Genomic DNA, 17,130 nt, shown 5'->3' on the forward strand with positions numbered 1-17,130 from the left:
ATATTACTAAAATATTAATAATTATCAAAAACTTAAACACAGGGAAAAAAATCGAAAGCACGTCGAAAACCAAAAACTGGCATGATTGAATTAGTGGTGATGAAAATGGTTTGATGATATTTTAATAATGATCGAAAAAATGCGAACAATTCTGCGTACTGAATCAATCAAAAACATCTAATAACTTGAACTGAGGGAATTTCAAGCCTAGCAAAATGGAGCAAGGCAGAAAACAATGGCAGATCATGATTTGAATATGACAGAAATTACAATAAAAGATTATATTGTCATTTTCAGACGTGTGTTTTATAGCTTTTATTTTAAACCATAAGTACATATTAAAGAATTCAGAAAATGAAATATTAAATATGTAAATATTTCAAAAAAGTTTATAAATAACTACTGCTGATGTATCTAGAGACTTGGAAGAGTGCCAAAAAGTTCCAATACACTAATTCAGTATATTTTAGAAATCCCACAAATAAAGAGAATAATTTATGTATACAAGAAACATATACATGTAGTTTGACTGTCTGTAAGATGTTACCTCTGTCTGCTTAAATCAAAGCAAAATAATTATTTATTACAAGGCATTGATAATGACAAATCAAACAAAAACTTGGGTTTTAAAAGATATTTGTTACCACTGATTTATAGAACATATCAAGTATTTTTTCAACAAAAATAACACCAAAATTTCTATCTTCATCCTACACCGATAAATTTAAATGACATAAAATACATTATAAGTTAACAATACCACTAACAGCTATCAGTTTTGGTGACATACATAATCTTAAACCTAAATGCTGTTTTTACTGGGGCAATCTTGTTGTGGTGATTTACTGATACCTTTATGAATATCTGGAGGTGACCTTGACCTTGGCTGAAGGTAATCACATGGTCACTGTAATAAATGACAACAATTGTCCCTTATTCCTTGACAAATTCTTCACTTCTTTACCCATTCCAAAGATATTGTAGGACATTTTATCCAAGATTTTTGTTTTTGTTCTTTAGTTGATTTGTGTTTTTCTCTGATTCAAACCAACATTTTCAAGGTCATATGGTGCCTTTCCAGCTTTTCTAGAGGAGAAAGCCCTCTCAAGCTCTTTGACCTAGGAGTGTGTGACCTTGACAAAGATATAGACCTTGACCTTAGACATAGAACCATAGCCTATATCTATTGTTTTGATGAAGTATACAAGGTTTCTATACATTGAACTTGAAACTAAGCTAACTAACTGTCAGCATAACAAAGTGACCTTTATTTTTGACCTGATTTGACCTTGACATCTGAATATGACTTTGATATTAGATGCAGTAATTTTCGTCCTTATCATGATGTTCATATTACAATATACTATGTACATTTATGATCACCACCTTGTATTTTCCATTGCTATGTCATGTTTGTTGTATTATGTTGTATTTTGGGCTAAATGCCTATGTTAAAAGAAATAAACTATACTTTACTTTTTTAAATGATCATAGTATTACAGAAATCATTTATTCAGTATAGAGTATGCAGGTGAAAATACAAATACTCAAGGATATCTTATACTCTGAGACAGAATAAATAATATGTTTACTACCAAACAACAAAACATTCTCTTTTCACAACATTAACTAAATTCTATTTAACTGAAACAAACTTTATTTGCTCTTCTGCTTTACGTAAGCACATAATTTTAGTTGTATCTCGGGAATTGATCCACCTAACTGACTTATCTGGATAACTAACCGGTAATAACCAATTTCTCCACAAGTGATTGACACCTAATCCCATATGATTGCTTAATTAGCAGCGAGTTAAACTTAATGTTCGAGATCCCGGGGCAAATTTAGCCTGGCCCGATACTATCCCTATCAAGCTGTCTTAAAAAATTTTTTTTTATGTTATTTCTATCAAAACATACATGTTTTATATTTTGACTCCTGAATTTATAATTATTTTCTTACATTAAAATATTTTATTCCGGCAATACATCTGTAATTTTACATTGGTTAATTAATATAATAACATGGAATTTCAGTTAGCTTTTATTTCATCTAATTTTAGAAAATGATGTAATACCTACTTTTAGACATTTTTCATTTTAATTCCGATATTTGATGATAGAATGATGGTAGGCACAATGGATAAAGCTTCACAAGTGTAACAAGAAGGTATTCAACATATCACCAAGGTAACATCACAATATTGACAAAAAATAATAAAACAAACAGCTACAATATTTCACAATAACCTAGCAGAAAACTTAAATGGGTGTCGGCACAAAAAAAGTTAATTTTTGATGACAGAAGCATATTTCTTTATATACCAATGATATTTTCACAACATTGAAAGCAAAATCTGTTCAATTCATGAAATGAGCCGCGTCATGACAAAACCAACATAATGACTTTGCGACCAGCATGGATCCAGATCAGCCTGCGCATCCACCCAGTCTGATCAGGATCCACGCTTACAAACTCTATTACAAATAGAGAAACTGATAGCGAACAGCATGGATCCTTATCAGACTGCGCTGATGGGCAGGCTGGTCTGGATCCATGCTGGTCGCAAACGCATTACGTTGGTTTTGTCATGACACGGCTCAAATATGCATTCATAGTGTGGTTTATGCAAATGGTAAAAATGAACTGAAAGTAAAAGCAAGCCTGCTTCAAAATGATAAAAAAATCCACAATGAAAATGCATCCACGTGATATTTAGTTGCTTTTACACCATACTATTATTTTCATCCATGACCTTAATAAATTTATTGAAAAATAAAATTACTGAAATTTTTTCTTTCTTTCTTTGTCAAATGTTTTTTGTTTTTTTTTTCAACTAGACAGAACTTGACTTACTTGTGCATATTATGTTTTAACTATAATTTTGAGATTAACTATCATTTGAGGTTAACTGCAGTAGTACCCTAGTTTATGTTTTCAATCTACAATAAATTTGGATATATATTTGTATACATATATAAGTATATATATATTTAACTTTTCGAGCCTAAGTGAGTAGCAACTAAGATGATATGATAATGATAAAGTAAGTGGGTGGGGTAATTAGTATTTTTGCAACTACTTACAAGATGAGCTTTTTCATCATTTAGTTGTTGACATCTCTCCTGATTGTCTTTAAGCTTTCTCTCCAAGTCTACAATAACAGTGATCATTAAACAAAAGTTTAAAAAAAATATACAGTATATATGTATATTAGCCATGTGTTACTTAAATATGAATACCTTAACATTTTAAATAACTCGGATGAGACACACTCTCATTCATCCAACTTACTTAATGTATTTAAAAGTAAATTAATGATATACCATGCTAAAAATTGATATTACAAAATAATTATAACTGCTAAATAGTCCCTTTGTAAATATAAAATAAACATGTTTTGTTTGTTTGTTTCATTTAACGCCTTTTTCTAACAGTATCCCAGTCATATAGGCGGGTAGTTTCCTAACCATCGTTCCTGGAGAGTTACACCAGTACTAGACTACCTTCCTCCGCGCTAAACTACCAAAGCATCTCCCGGGGATCGAACCCATGCCAGAGAGGTAACTGGATTAGACGTCATCGACTCTAACCCCTCGACCAAGGAGGCGGTAACCATGTTTTGACTTTACACATAGAAGATATGCTATGTCTAAAATTCCACACACTATAGGTGGTCACAGTATGAATATATAGTTTCATTAAAAAAACAGGCAGTTTTGGTAAGAAAAGACCAACTTTACTTGAACAATGCATAGTTTATACATTCTTTCATTCAAATCAGATATATTCAGTAAGAATTTCATAGATTTCAATAAATTTCTGTGATTAAAATATTTTACTTAAGGATGAGCATAGGATATCTATACACAAACTTGTTTTTTTCTTTTCACTTTAATCTGCTTAAAACCTCGAACACCAGTAGCAAGATTTTTTTTTTCCACTTTCAGTCCAAGGAACATTTCAAATGTCATGCATTTTTTTTCTCACAATGTTTAATGTATTGTGCCACATAAGAATGCATCATACTTGGAATGTAAATTAACATGTAGCTATAGCTATATCAATTCAGTAACAAGGCCTTGTATCATATATAATAAGATATCTTACCAGAGTTTTGTGACTTGAGATTTTGCACCTCTAATGAAAGATTATTGCTAAACACTTCATTAGACTTCAACTTCTCTGTCAATTCTGAAATGTTTCATAAAAATATATTCAAGAATATTATAAACTTTCAACTATGATTCCCAAAAGTTAATCATGGTCATGAAATGAAATAGCAAGAATCTTTTGCTAAAATCAAGAATATTGTTTCTTTCTTAATTCATTAAAAAAACAACAAAAACAGAACAAAAACAAGAAGGGTCCATTTTCCAGTAAGTTCAAGAATTATTATTACATCAATTAAGTTCAAGAATTACTGTATGTATTACCCACCAAAGTTCATAAATATTATCATCTGAAATTCAATAATTACTAAGTCATGTACCATGAAAGTATTCATTATAATTAATTATACCAACAAAATGCAATGATTACTTTTAAAGTTGTTAAGGTTACAAAAAGTATTACCTCCAAAATTATTTTGTAGCTTTTCAAGCTTATTGCTTCTTGATTCCAATTCATCTTTCTGTAAATGGATAGAAAATATTACACAACACTTAAAAAGTTAGTATACATAGAAAACAAGATATGTTTGTAAAACATGTATGCCCCCTATCAGCAGCCAATTAGTTATGTGAAAAGGTTATTATGCATGACTTCTGACCCAGTGATCAAACAATTAATAAGGGTTATCAAGTATCTACTGGTCATGACCTTAACCTTTGACCCCTTGACCCAAAACTCAATAGGGGTCATCTGCTGGTACACGACCCAATCATCATACAAAGTTTGAAGTTCCTAGGCCTAAGCGTTTTTAGTTAATTGATCGGAAACCGTTTAACATTACAAGGTCAATGGGGAACCTTGCCTTTGACCCCTTGACCCAAAAATCAATAGGTCATCTGCTGGTCATGACCAATCACCATACCATGTTTTGAAGTTCCTAGGCCAAAGGGTTCTTTAAGTTATTGATTTGAAAGCATTATTACCTACAAGGGTCAATGTGACCTTGCCCTTTGACCCCTTAACCCCAATATCAATAGGGGTCATCTGCTGGTCATGACCAATCACCATACCAAGTTTGAAGTTCCTAGGCCTAAGGGTTCTTTCGTTATTGATCGGAAATCGTTTTTACCTACAAGGTCAATGTGACCTTGACCTTTGACCCCTTAACCCCAAAAATCAATAGGGGTCATCTGCTGGTCATGACCAGTCACCATACCAAGTTTTGAAGTTCCTAGGCCTAAGGGTTCTTTTGTTAATGATCAGAAAACCCTTTTTTACCCAAGAGGTCAATGTGACCTTGACCTTTGACCCCTTGACCCCAAAATCAATAGGGGTCATCTACTGATCATGACCAATCACCCTACCAAGTTTGAAGTTCCTAGGCCTTAAAGTTCTTTAGTTATTGATCAGAAACCGTTATTGCTTACAAGGTCAATGTGACCTTGACCTTTGACTCCTTGACCCAAAAATCATTAGGGCGTCATCTACTGATCATGACCAATCACCATACCAAGTTTGAAGTTCCTAGGCCTTAAAGTTCTTTAGTTATTGATTGGAAACCGTTTTTGCTTACAAGGTCAATGTGACCTTGACCTTTGACCCCTTGACCCCAATAATCAATAGGGATCATCTACTGATCATGACCAATCACCATACCAAGTTTGAAGTTCCTAGGCCTTAAGGTTCTTTTAGTTATTGATCGGAAACCGTTTTTGCTTACAAGGTCAATGTGACCTTGACCTTTGACCCCAAAATCAATAGGGGTCATCTACTGGTCATGACCAATCACCATACCAAGTTTGAAGTTCCTAGGCCTTAAGGTTCTTTAGTTATTGATCGGAAATTATTTTTGCTTACAAGGTCAATGTGACCTTGACCTTTGACCCCTTGACCCCAAAATCAATAGGGGTCATCTACTGGTCATGACCAATCACCATACCAAGTTTGAAGTTCCTAGGCCTGAGGGTTCTTTAGTTATCACTCGGAAACCATTTGGTCTACGGACCGACGGACCAACGGACCGACGGACCGACAAGTGCAAAGCAATATACCCCCTTTTCTTCGAAATGGGGGCATAATAATACAAATAATTCCATAGAAACAATATTTTCAAGTCAAAAAACAATTTTCTCACTTTATAACAAGTAGGTAAGAAGACATTATGTTCATTTTACATCAATCATGTCAAAATAGTAAACAACATTGACATTTCTCTACCTTTTCCCCTATGTTTATAAATCATATATTACATAAGTGAAAACAATCAAAGCATTTTGTATTGACTGCTTATTCTGTAACATTTCACATACATTTTCAAACATTCAAAACCATATTTCAGACATTAATTAATTTTATAGATTGTATCTTATTAAACAATGCAAAATTAACACTGACCATCTCTGAGAGTTTGTCCTGTAGTTGTTTTACTTCTTTAGTCTTCATAGAGAGAAAATCTTCAAGTTCTGACACTTTATTTGTCTTCTCCTCCAACTCCAAGCTGACCTGGCTTGTCTAAAAATAAAATCAGTACTATGAAACAAGAGATGAGATACTTTTATGGGCATAAAACTTTTACTTGTGAAATCCATTGTGATATGTTAACTTTAAAGAATAAGATTCCCAGTGGTACCAATAGTTCACCTACTAATTTCATATTGTGTAAAATATAGGATTTGGAAATGAAGGGAATAAAGTCACATTGTTACAGAACTGGCACTGTATGGCAACATACCACATTATTTAAGGTATTGATGGTCACTCTTAAGCATGTGTGTTTTCAGGTTCACCACCTGTCCTCATCCAACCGACAATGTAGTAAATAAAGATAAGGACACCAGTATCACCCATTATGTAACACTTTGTCAGTAATTTTTTCCTTTTATATTTTTTTGTTATTTTGTTTCTTTGCTTGGGTATCCAATCACACTGACACTGTTAAATTATATGGCAACTTTCTAGTATTATAGGAGGAAGATTTCCTCATATATCCCTTTAGGGATGTTGGCAGACATCTGTTTTTAATGTATACTGTCACGAGAATGAATTTTTAGCCACTAGCAGGGTGCTGATCTCCAGAGGTGAGTGTCAGGTGAACCATGAGTTAGTGTCCTTTACCACTTGGACAGGTATGCCCCTTTGTCAATTTTGATACCACTCATAACAGATGAAGTACCCCGACTTTCAATAACCCTACCTCTTTTCAACCAAGGTAAGTAACAAACTAACCTTAGCACCTTCTTCTAGTCTAGATGAATCATAGGTTTGTATTTTAAGCTCAGCCTGGGTAAGCTTGTGGTGGCTTTCTATCGGGTCCAGGTACAGTCTGGTCTCCTCCGGGACTTCAACTGTTTTCATGTCTCCCACCATTTCTGAAAAAAATCCAAGTCATTTGTAATAAATGTCACTCATAATTAACATCATGTTTTAAAAAATTTTCAAAAGCATGTTCGCTAAAAAGGGAAAGGGCTTAAAAACAAGGGGAATCAAGAAAAGCTCAGTTTTTTGTCTATGATGATAACAAAAGACCTTTCCCATTAGATCAGAGAGTTTGCTTGTTCACTTTTAGGTCAAATATTTTATCAGCTATACATTAATTAACTTTGTTCTAAACATACCTTGTATGTTATAAGTTCAGTTTCTATTTTTTCATTCTTGTCTTTCTCCCTCTTCAAGGATTTTTCCAATTCTCGAATCTTTGCTTCTTCCTCTTCTGTTCTACTCTGTAACAACAATATTATATATATATATGTTTATACCTATTTGATAATTCTTTTTTCACCCAACAATTATCACTCCATTAACAGTAACAGACTGATATTCTCAAGTAATTTCTAGTATTTCAGATTTATTTTACCTTGAAATATTATATAACTGAACTCCTGCGTTAATTTTCAAACATATGCAAGCAGTACTGACCTCGTCTTGCAAGTACCTTGAATATTCACTTATAAAACTTAAACATCAACTTATATCCTTGAATATTTACTAATATCACTGAATATTCTCTAGTATTCTTGAATATTCATTAATATCCTAAAATATTCACTAGTTTGTTATCATGCACACAGAGCTTTTGAAATGATGGGTCAGACAATATTTAGCTCTAAAATTTTTTTCTATTTTTTTGTCACAACTTCGTCATCTAAATCTTCCAGTAAAACCATTTAAAGCTATGGAGAAAAGCTGTTGTGTCAAAGAAATGTCAAAGTTCTCCAATCAAAAACATATCAGTACCCTGAAGTTTATGAATTTTTGTAGTTAAACTTTTTCCAGTAGAACTTTTAAGAAATTCTTGCCAAAATTTCAAATTCCATAAACGAAATTCAAAAACATGCACATATATTTCACAGAAAAAGATTCATTATCATATTTTAGTAAAAGAATCATACCAAAAACATTAATTAGTCTATACAGTTCCAATATAAATGTGAATCCATACATTTAACAACTTGTAGTATATCTGATTGTACATGGCATGCAATATACATATATAGTTATATTACATTGGTGCCAGACATCAGTAATTAAATTAACATTATTCCATGTTTATACAATACAATTAGTAAATTTACTTATTACCTACCATGTAAAATATAGAATTTCCAGAACTAACTGTGAATACATTTCCAAAATACACAGTCTATCAACATTTGTGATTATGATTTATGTTTCTAGCAGTAAAAGATAACCTTGTATGTCAAAACAAAAATTGTGACAAACCAGTAGTGGAATTAGTCTAAGAGGTTGTCCAAGAAATCTAATTACAATAAAGAAGGGAAATTATTGACTCCAAAGGGAAACTACTCCACACCTTTAAATGTGATTATCTTGACAAAGTGCATTCTCTTTATGCAACAGCAAATGAATTTGAATTAAGGGGAAACAACTCATTTGATATACATTTACTTAGCCCTTTGGCCAAAAAAGGGTGCAGTCTTCTTTTTTATTAAATCAATAAAAAAATTATCATGTGTTGTTTTTTTAAAGGTAAAAAGAATAAAAACTAGACTTATTCTAGAGTTGCAGCATAATAAGAGAGAACTACATTTGTACATTAAAGACAGAAAATGTGTTACAAGATTATACAAGAAGCATGCAAAAAACTATAGTAAAATATTAGATATAATGAATGACTTTATGATTATATGCTTTTTTTACAAAATTACACACATATATGTAATGGAGCCATAGAATATTCTAGCCAGAATTATTATCTAAGCTCGTAAAAGTTTTCACAATGAAATCTGCCAACTCCTCTAGATGAATCAATGAATTATGGATGTTATGATATAATCAATGAATATAGCTGTGAAATTAACTCCTGCAGAATTATTCCGCAGTGTCAATATGGTCTTAAATGCAACATCTTAAATTATTGACATTGAGTATTTCATATGCTCACTGACAGTATAATGCATAACTATGTTGAACTGGGAGTAAGTACTCATTTACCCTATGGGTCAAATCTAAAGCTCAAAGTTGAAATTGCTTCTGTTATGGACAAGCTTTGTTAGAGTTGGCTTGAATGCTGGGAAATGCACTTTGGTATATTACAGACCCTAAGGGCCAGATCTCAAGTACAAAGTTGAAATTGTGAAATTGCTTGTGTGTGTATATAAATAATAAGAGAACGAAATATTTTGGTTGTAAAGCATCTCCATCAAGAAATGAGGAAGATAAATAAGCAGCTAGTTAGTCATTTTACAAGTTAGATGAAGAAAGAATTTGTTGACATTGTGTATAGAAAACATGCATAATTGTTATGTAATTATAATACCCTTCAACTAGTATTTGTTAAGTAAAGGTATATAACATGAGCTAGACAAGGAAAGAAATATAAAATATTAATGAATGAACTTAACGAAATATTGGATGGGTAAAAATCTGCCCAAATAATCTGCAATAGTTTACATGCCGTTTTGAATGGGTTGTATAAATAACAACTTATGTAGGGTATAAATAAAGAAATCTAATACTAGTATAAAATTTGCCGGTAAAAATCCATCCAAACAAGATATGTTTGTAAAACATGTATGCCCCCTATCAGCAGCCAATTAGTCACGTGATAAGGTTATTATGCATGACTTCTGACCCAGTGATCAAACAATTAATAAGGGTTATCAAGTATCTACTGGTCATGACCTTGACCTTTGACCCCTTGACCCAAAACTCAATAGGGGTCATCTGCTGGTCACGATCAATCATCATACAAAGTTTGAAGTTCCTAGGCCTAACCTTTTTTTTTAAATTGATCAGAAACTGTTTTTACCTACAAGGTCAATGTGACCTTTGACCCCTTGACCCCTAAATCAATAGGGGTCATCTGCTGGTCATGACCAATCACCATGCCAAGTTTGAAGTTCCTAGGCCTAAGGGTTCTTTTATTATTAATCGGAAACTGTTTTAACATACAAGGTCAATTTGACCTTGACCTTTGACCCCAAAATCAATAGGGGTCATCTGCTGGTCATGACCAATCACCATGCCAAGTTTGAAGTTCCTAGGCCGTATTCTTTAGTTATTGATCAGAAACCCTTTTTACTTACAAGGTTAATGTGACCTTGACCTTTGACCCCTTGATCCCAAAATCAATAGGGGTAATCTGCTGGTCATGACAAATCACCATACCAAGTTTGAAGTTCCTAGGCCTTAGCGTTCTCAAGTTATTGATCAGAAACCGTTTTTACTTACAAGGTCAATGTGACCTTGCCCTTTGACCCATTAGCCCCAAAATCAATAGGGGTCATCTGCTGGTCATGATCAATCACCATACCAAGTTTGAAGTTCCTAGGCCTAAGGGTTCTATAGTTATTGATCGGAAACCGTTTTTACCTACGAGGTCAATGTGACCTTGACCTTTGACCCCTTGACCCCAAAATCAATAGGGGTCATCTACTGATCATGACCAATCACCATATCAAGTTTGAAGTCCCTAGGCCTAAGGGTTCTTTCGTTATTGATCGGAAACCATTCTTACCTACAAGGTCAATGTGACCTTGACCTTTGACCCCTTAACCCCAAAATCAATAGGGGTCATCTGCTGGTCATAACCAATCACCATACCAAGTTTGAAGTTCCTTGGCCTAAGGGTTCTTTTGTTATTGATCGGAAACTGTTTTTACCCAAGAGGTCAATGTGACCTTGACCTTTGACCCCAAAATCAATAGGGTTCATCTACTGATCATGACCAATCACCATAGCAAGTTTGAAGTTCCTAGGCATTAAGGTTCTTTAGTTATTGATCGGAAACTGTTTTTGCTTACAAGGTCAATATGACCTTGACCTTTGACCCCTTGACCCCAAAATCAATAGGGGTCATCTACTGGTCATGACCAATCACCATACCAAGTTTGAAGTTCCTAGGCCTAAGGGTTCTTTAGTTATCACTCGGAAACCATTTGGTCTACGGACCGACGGACCGACAGACCGACGGACCGACAAGTGCAAAGCAATATACCCCCTTTTCTTCGAAATTAGGGCATAATTATCTAAGAAAATTTATATGCTTTGAATGAGTTGTAGCTAGCCAATAAACTAACATTACAATTCTTTTAAAGTTTACAACAAATTGTTTTGTTTTTACAGATTCTTTTTAATTATAAATTTTCTTTTCAGATTGTATAATTATACAGTATTAGAGGAAAGTTTAGAGCCTATATCTTAAATCAAAATAAAACTTCATAATAAAACATTTTTTTTTCCCCAAAGTAATTATATTTTTTTTTTTACAGATTTACAGTTTTGTAAGAAAAGTATGTTTGTTAGTCCACAGGGGGACGTCACATGCTAGGATGGAGAAAATAAATGTTTACCAGTTGTTTTTTTTTTTTGTTTTTTGTTTTTTTAATTTTCACTTTAAAAACCCTTTTTTAATGTGAATATATAAAGCATTTGAAATAACATGTTAAGCATTTTTTACAAATATTGGTAAAAATTGATATTCTCTTGAGACCTTCCCCTTGTCTTAAAAAGCTATTTAGGGGTGGTATTTTTTTATTCATATTTAAATGGATTTTTAAAGTTTAAAATATTTTATTCTCCATTCTAGCATGAGCCGTCCCTTTGTGGGTTACTCTGTCTTTCCACTAGTTATGTACATGTAATATTAGATTCAATCTAGGGTTAGCTTAACATAAAATAAACATTATAATGGAAGATTACCTTTACTGACTGTAAAAAAACAACAGAAAACAACATTCCTGAATTCATACACATGTACAAGGACAACACAAAACTAGACTAATTGCATATAAGATAATGAAATAAATCATAAAATATAACTAAAATTAAGAATCAATTTTCAATATTATGAATTTATATATTTTTACATTATATTTACATTATATAAAATGCTCACTATAATTCAAATGGAAAGTTTATGAAAATAGGCCAAAATGAAGAAAATAGGCCAAAATTAACATCATCATTAACCATGATGTGTTGTGATATGCTGTTCGACTTTATATATAAATTCTAAATTGTTTTTATATCTGCTATTATCTCTTTATATATTATACAGCATAATATGCCATGTTTAGACCATAACTAATACTTATATGCAATTACAGACCACATGGAAAACAAAACTGTGCAATATAATTATAGATTATTACATAATATTTATGTCAAACCAACATTCATGTTATATTTCTGGGACATAATTTTGTGCATTTCATTTATATATAAATCACACCTGTATATCATCTAGTCACCATTCATTGAGAACATTATTCTTTGGTCACCGTTATATAATCATATATTGTAAAGCAGCCTAAAAAACTAAACAATTCAAAATCAATCATAACTGGTCGCTATAAAATATTTTTTTAAAACCCTTTTTCCAGACACTTTTGTTTCAAAATTCCTCTTTCATAATGATTTCTAGAACAAATAATTTCCCTTTAGATAACAAGAACATTGATAATACAGAATTTTTTAAGTTCAAAAAGGGCCAGAATTCTGTCAAAATCCATGTTAAGAGTTATATGTCTTGGAAATGGACCACCTATTATCCTCTCAAATAAGTGTGTGAAGTTCCAACCAATTCCTTTCCATAGTTTTGGAGATACAAACTTGAATGCAAAAATTTAAAGTGTGACACATATGTTGACACCGACGTCAATGCCTAGGTGAGTACAAGGGCTCTGCCTAGTAGTTGAGCTAACGATGAAAGTATTTTAGTATATTTTGAATGGTGACAGGGATATACAAACAGTGCTACCATTAACGATGATGTGGAGCAAACGTCACACAGTATGCATGAATTACTTACATCACATGGAGTCTATAGATTTCAGAAGTATATTAAAGCTAATGCATATACAGGAATTCACACAATATGCATGTTTACTGTTATACTGAAAAAAGTCCTTCTTTTCCAAAATATGTAGTAAACTTCCCATATAAAAGTCAAGTCATATTCCATCAGTTAATAGCAACTTAATACTAATGTATATTCTTTCCATATTCACAAGTAATTATTCAAGCAACTATTCTTTCTAACTTTATAACAATATTGTTCATTGAATTAACAGTTTAACAATATTTTTTTATAGCTTACATTCAAAATTGTCAAAATTTAATCAAATGAAAATCATATAACAATCAATGTTACTAACATATAAAATGTTTTCTACGACCTGACATTTCCTCTTTTTCTTAATTTCGTTTCCATTGCTTTCATCAATAGAGGGCTAAAGCACCTTTTCCAGTGCATTAACATCTGCAGAAGCACGATGACACATTTGAAGCCCGAGCCTGCAGGGTAAGGTTTTAATTTCTCAATGAGCTCTTGCAGATGTTAAAAAGGTGTATCAGTGCTTTTCTTGCAAAAAATTATACATCCAAATTGGTCATTCCACATTTCATTATTTGTAAGTCATATGCTTGTTGGATGCTTTCTACATGGAAGTGCAACATTATTTGTTTACGTCATCTGACATTATGTTTTGATAATAAAAGTACAGGGGCTGTCATTACATTAAGCTATTTTAACATTATGCTCTGAGTCAGTCTTATTAAAAACCTTGCAACAATGGCACATGGTCATGAGAATCTATCCATTACAACATTTTTTTCTTCCATTAATGTATACTGTGTGCGCAGTTCTTATGCAAGAATTATTATCATTTCATTGATAAGTTTGACATGACATGTACAATAGAGTAGGAAGCCAGTAATCCAGACCCCCCCCCCCCCCCAAAATTAACTGCTCTTGTTTCATTATGCAGTCCCCCCCCCCCCCCCCCGCCAATTTCCTGCTCTTGTTTCATTATGCAGTCTTCTTTTATTGAGTGTTATTATTTCAGTTGTGTAAAATCTTAAAGTCTGTGCTAGGGTGTGTGAGAGATGTCGTACTTTTACTTTATCTCTAAGAACAGCCTCGATCAAACCAAGTCTAGAATTTCATACTATATTGTTGTTTTCATTAATTCTAAGGGATTATCCCTTTTCCAGGTTTTTTTTCTGTATAACAGCATTACAAGAAAAAAACAACTATACATAAAGATAAAATGCAAACAGTGTTATCATGCATTTTAATAAACTCAACTTTACATACAAAATGCATTTACAAGCAACAAACTATGCACAAAAATGCTACAGTCTTACAAGTGCCTGCATTTCAAAGAACTTTGAATGACATGCCTTATTTTTCAGTCAAATTGTCAAATCTTTATCTTAAAATAATATCAGTAAAAACTGTGTTACAGGGAACTGTTTTCACGTTTACAATTCAGATGGTATTTTCTTAAAATTAGAATACAACAACTATCCTTTCTGTAATTAACAGAACTAACAGTATGTCACCTTAGTGCAGTAATGGGTTAAGTCTTTCTTAATTTGATAGGAGTTAACTACTATTTTCTAATGAGACAGATTTTATATTCATACAACATTTATCACACGCTAACAGTGAACAAAACAAAATTTGACTAAGTATTTCTGTAGGAAGACCGCTGCTTTATACAACATGGGTGTTTATACTTTCTATGCTTTCCTTTATCATCGGGAGACAAACATTCTGGGATTTTATTACAAAATTTTACACTTTGTTAAATAGCTTTCAATAAAATGTTAAATACCTCTAAGTCATCTTTACTAATCACCTCCTCTTCTATCTGGAATTGTAAATCTTCTACTTTCCTGAAAAATAAATTTATACTATCATTTAAATATTCATTCCATATATTCAGTCTGACATGACTGGATCATGTTCACGGCAATCACTGAACATTATAGACCCTACAATATAATTCAATGCGAGACATGCAAGTTGCTGTCATTTTCTGTAGGTGTATTGAGTTCAGCTCAAGTCGGCGTCATGGATGTTGCACTTTTTCATTATCCCACATGCACAGACTCAAACCGATTATGCAATCCTTGTGTAATTTTGTTGTGATTAATGTTTCCAAGGATCACACTTTTTGCAGATTTGTTTTATATTATATTATCAAAGTTATGGTCATACTTCTTCTTTTTCTGGTGGAGAAATACCATAATTTCCCTCCACGAAAAAGAAGACATCTGATTCAGTAATGCATCAATATACAATATTTCAATAGAACATTTTATCAAAAATATGCTGTTAATTTTCTTTTATAACAGGATGTAAGGAGACATAAATTACCTTTTTTCATCATCTAGTTTTTCTGCAAGGTCATGTTTTTCACTCGCTAACTTCTGAATTTTAGCTTTCAGTTGTTGTATACTCTCCTCACTACCTTCCTGTAGTCTGTCCGTCTCTGCTCGCAACTGTGTCAGCTGATCTTGAGCTTCTTCTACCTGAGCTGCGGCCCTAGCAACCTCCGACCTCTCAAGGTCACGTTCCCTTAGCAACTGCTCTATATGCTCTTCTTTCTCTTTCAAAGCTTTCTGTATAAGACAGAAAGAATTCAAACCATAGAATATTGAAATGTTTGTTTATTAAATTAGTTTATATTAATTTTATTATCATTTCTCCAGGAGTCACTGGTTTTGTTTTTTTATTGTCTGAAATGCATATATCTGAAAGTGAAAATATACATTAATAAAAGTTATGATGATTAAAAGGCATTTTCCAACTCTGCTAATGGTCACTGTTTATAACTGGATTGTATAAGAAAATGCTACATTTGGGTCATACATGCCTAAATAAGGCAAATGACTTTTTCATGTCCAACTTAAGGCAAATCAATATTAATTAAACAAAAGTAATTCTATTGTATCTGACTAGTTGATAATTTAAATAATTGATTAAATAAGAGCAGTATTGGTATCTGTCTAATAATAGACTAAAGCACTAGCCATAAACCTTGCCACCATTATACATGTAATTACAAGAATCTCTACTTTGGGTTCATATAGGCTCAATCTTGTCACCTTTTGCTTCTAATAATAAACAGCAAGAATCAACATTATAGCCTGGACCAAACGAGAAAAATAATGGTCATATACATTATATGAAATGAGAATATCAACAAACAGGTCCCATTTTTGACTCTTTGTATGATGTTTGTTGATGTTTTTCAACAATTTTTTTTTTTGAAAAACTTTGCCTTGCCTCTTTAAACCCAAAGTACAGATTGTTTTTTGAACCAGCCATAAACAATTAGCCTTTAAAAAGCAAATAATAGATATTTCTGATTAAGATATATTTATTAAGATTTTATTCCTGAAAGTAAGGGTTTATATACTTTACTTCAATAACTACCCAGGTTGAAGTGAACAAAACCATCTTTTACATTAAAATCAAAATAATTTAATCCTCAAAACATGTAAAAATACCTCAACAATATAATCTACTGATTGAATATACCAGGTAATCTACTAATTCAATATCATAGTAACAAAAAATGGTCTTTATATAATTATATTTGTTAGAAGATAATATATATTGCACCAAGAGAAGACCCTGTAAATAACTGTTGTTGTTTATCAACTTTAATGGACAAAATTATCTGGTTTTCTTTCAACTATTATGAAAAAAAAACCTGTAAAAATTGGTTTTATTTCAATCTAAATGGTAAAAACCTTGTAAAC

At 32.3% G+C, this 17,130-nt stretch overlaps 1 protein-coding gene across 1 annotated transcript in view; it reads right to left on the reverse strand.

The window, feature by feature from the left end:
- Positions 1-17,130, reverse strand: part of LOC132721374 (CAP-Gly domain-containing linker protein 1-like) — an 85,093-nt gene that overhangs the window by 34,785 nt on the left and 33,178 nt on the right. Inside the window, exons 8-15 of the mRNA XM_060705666.1 lie at positions 15,740-15,984; positions 15,195-15,255; positions 7,712-7,832; positions 7,339-7,469; positions 6,508-6,624; positions 4,576-4,633; positions 4,111-4,194; positions 3,087-3,154 (exon numbers count right to left, since the gene is read on the reverse strand). Of these exons, the coding sequence (XP_060561649.1) occupies positions 3,087-3,154; positions 4,111-4,194; positions 4,576-4,633; positions 6,508-6,624; positions 7,339-7,469; positions 7,712-7,832; positions 15,195-15,255; positions 15,740-15,984 (885 nt within the window). The remainder of the gene's footprint in view (positions 1-3,086; positions 3,155-4,110; positions 4,195-4,575; positions 4,634-6,507; positions 6,625-7,338; positions 7,470-7,711; positions 7,833-15,194; positions 15,256-15,739; positions 15,985-17,130) is intronic.

The sequence above is a fragment of the Ruditapes philippinarum genome, unplaced genomic scaffold (genome assembly GCF_026571515.1).
Source record: "Ruditapes philippinarum isolate M1 unplaced genomic scaffold, ASM2657151v2 ctg197_1_1_1_1, whole genome shotgun sequence".
Classification (NCBI taxonomy): Eukaryota; Metazoa; Mollusca; class Bivalvia; order Venerida; family Veneridae; genus Ruditapes; species Ruditapes philippinarum.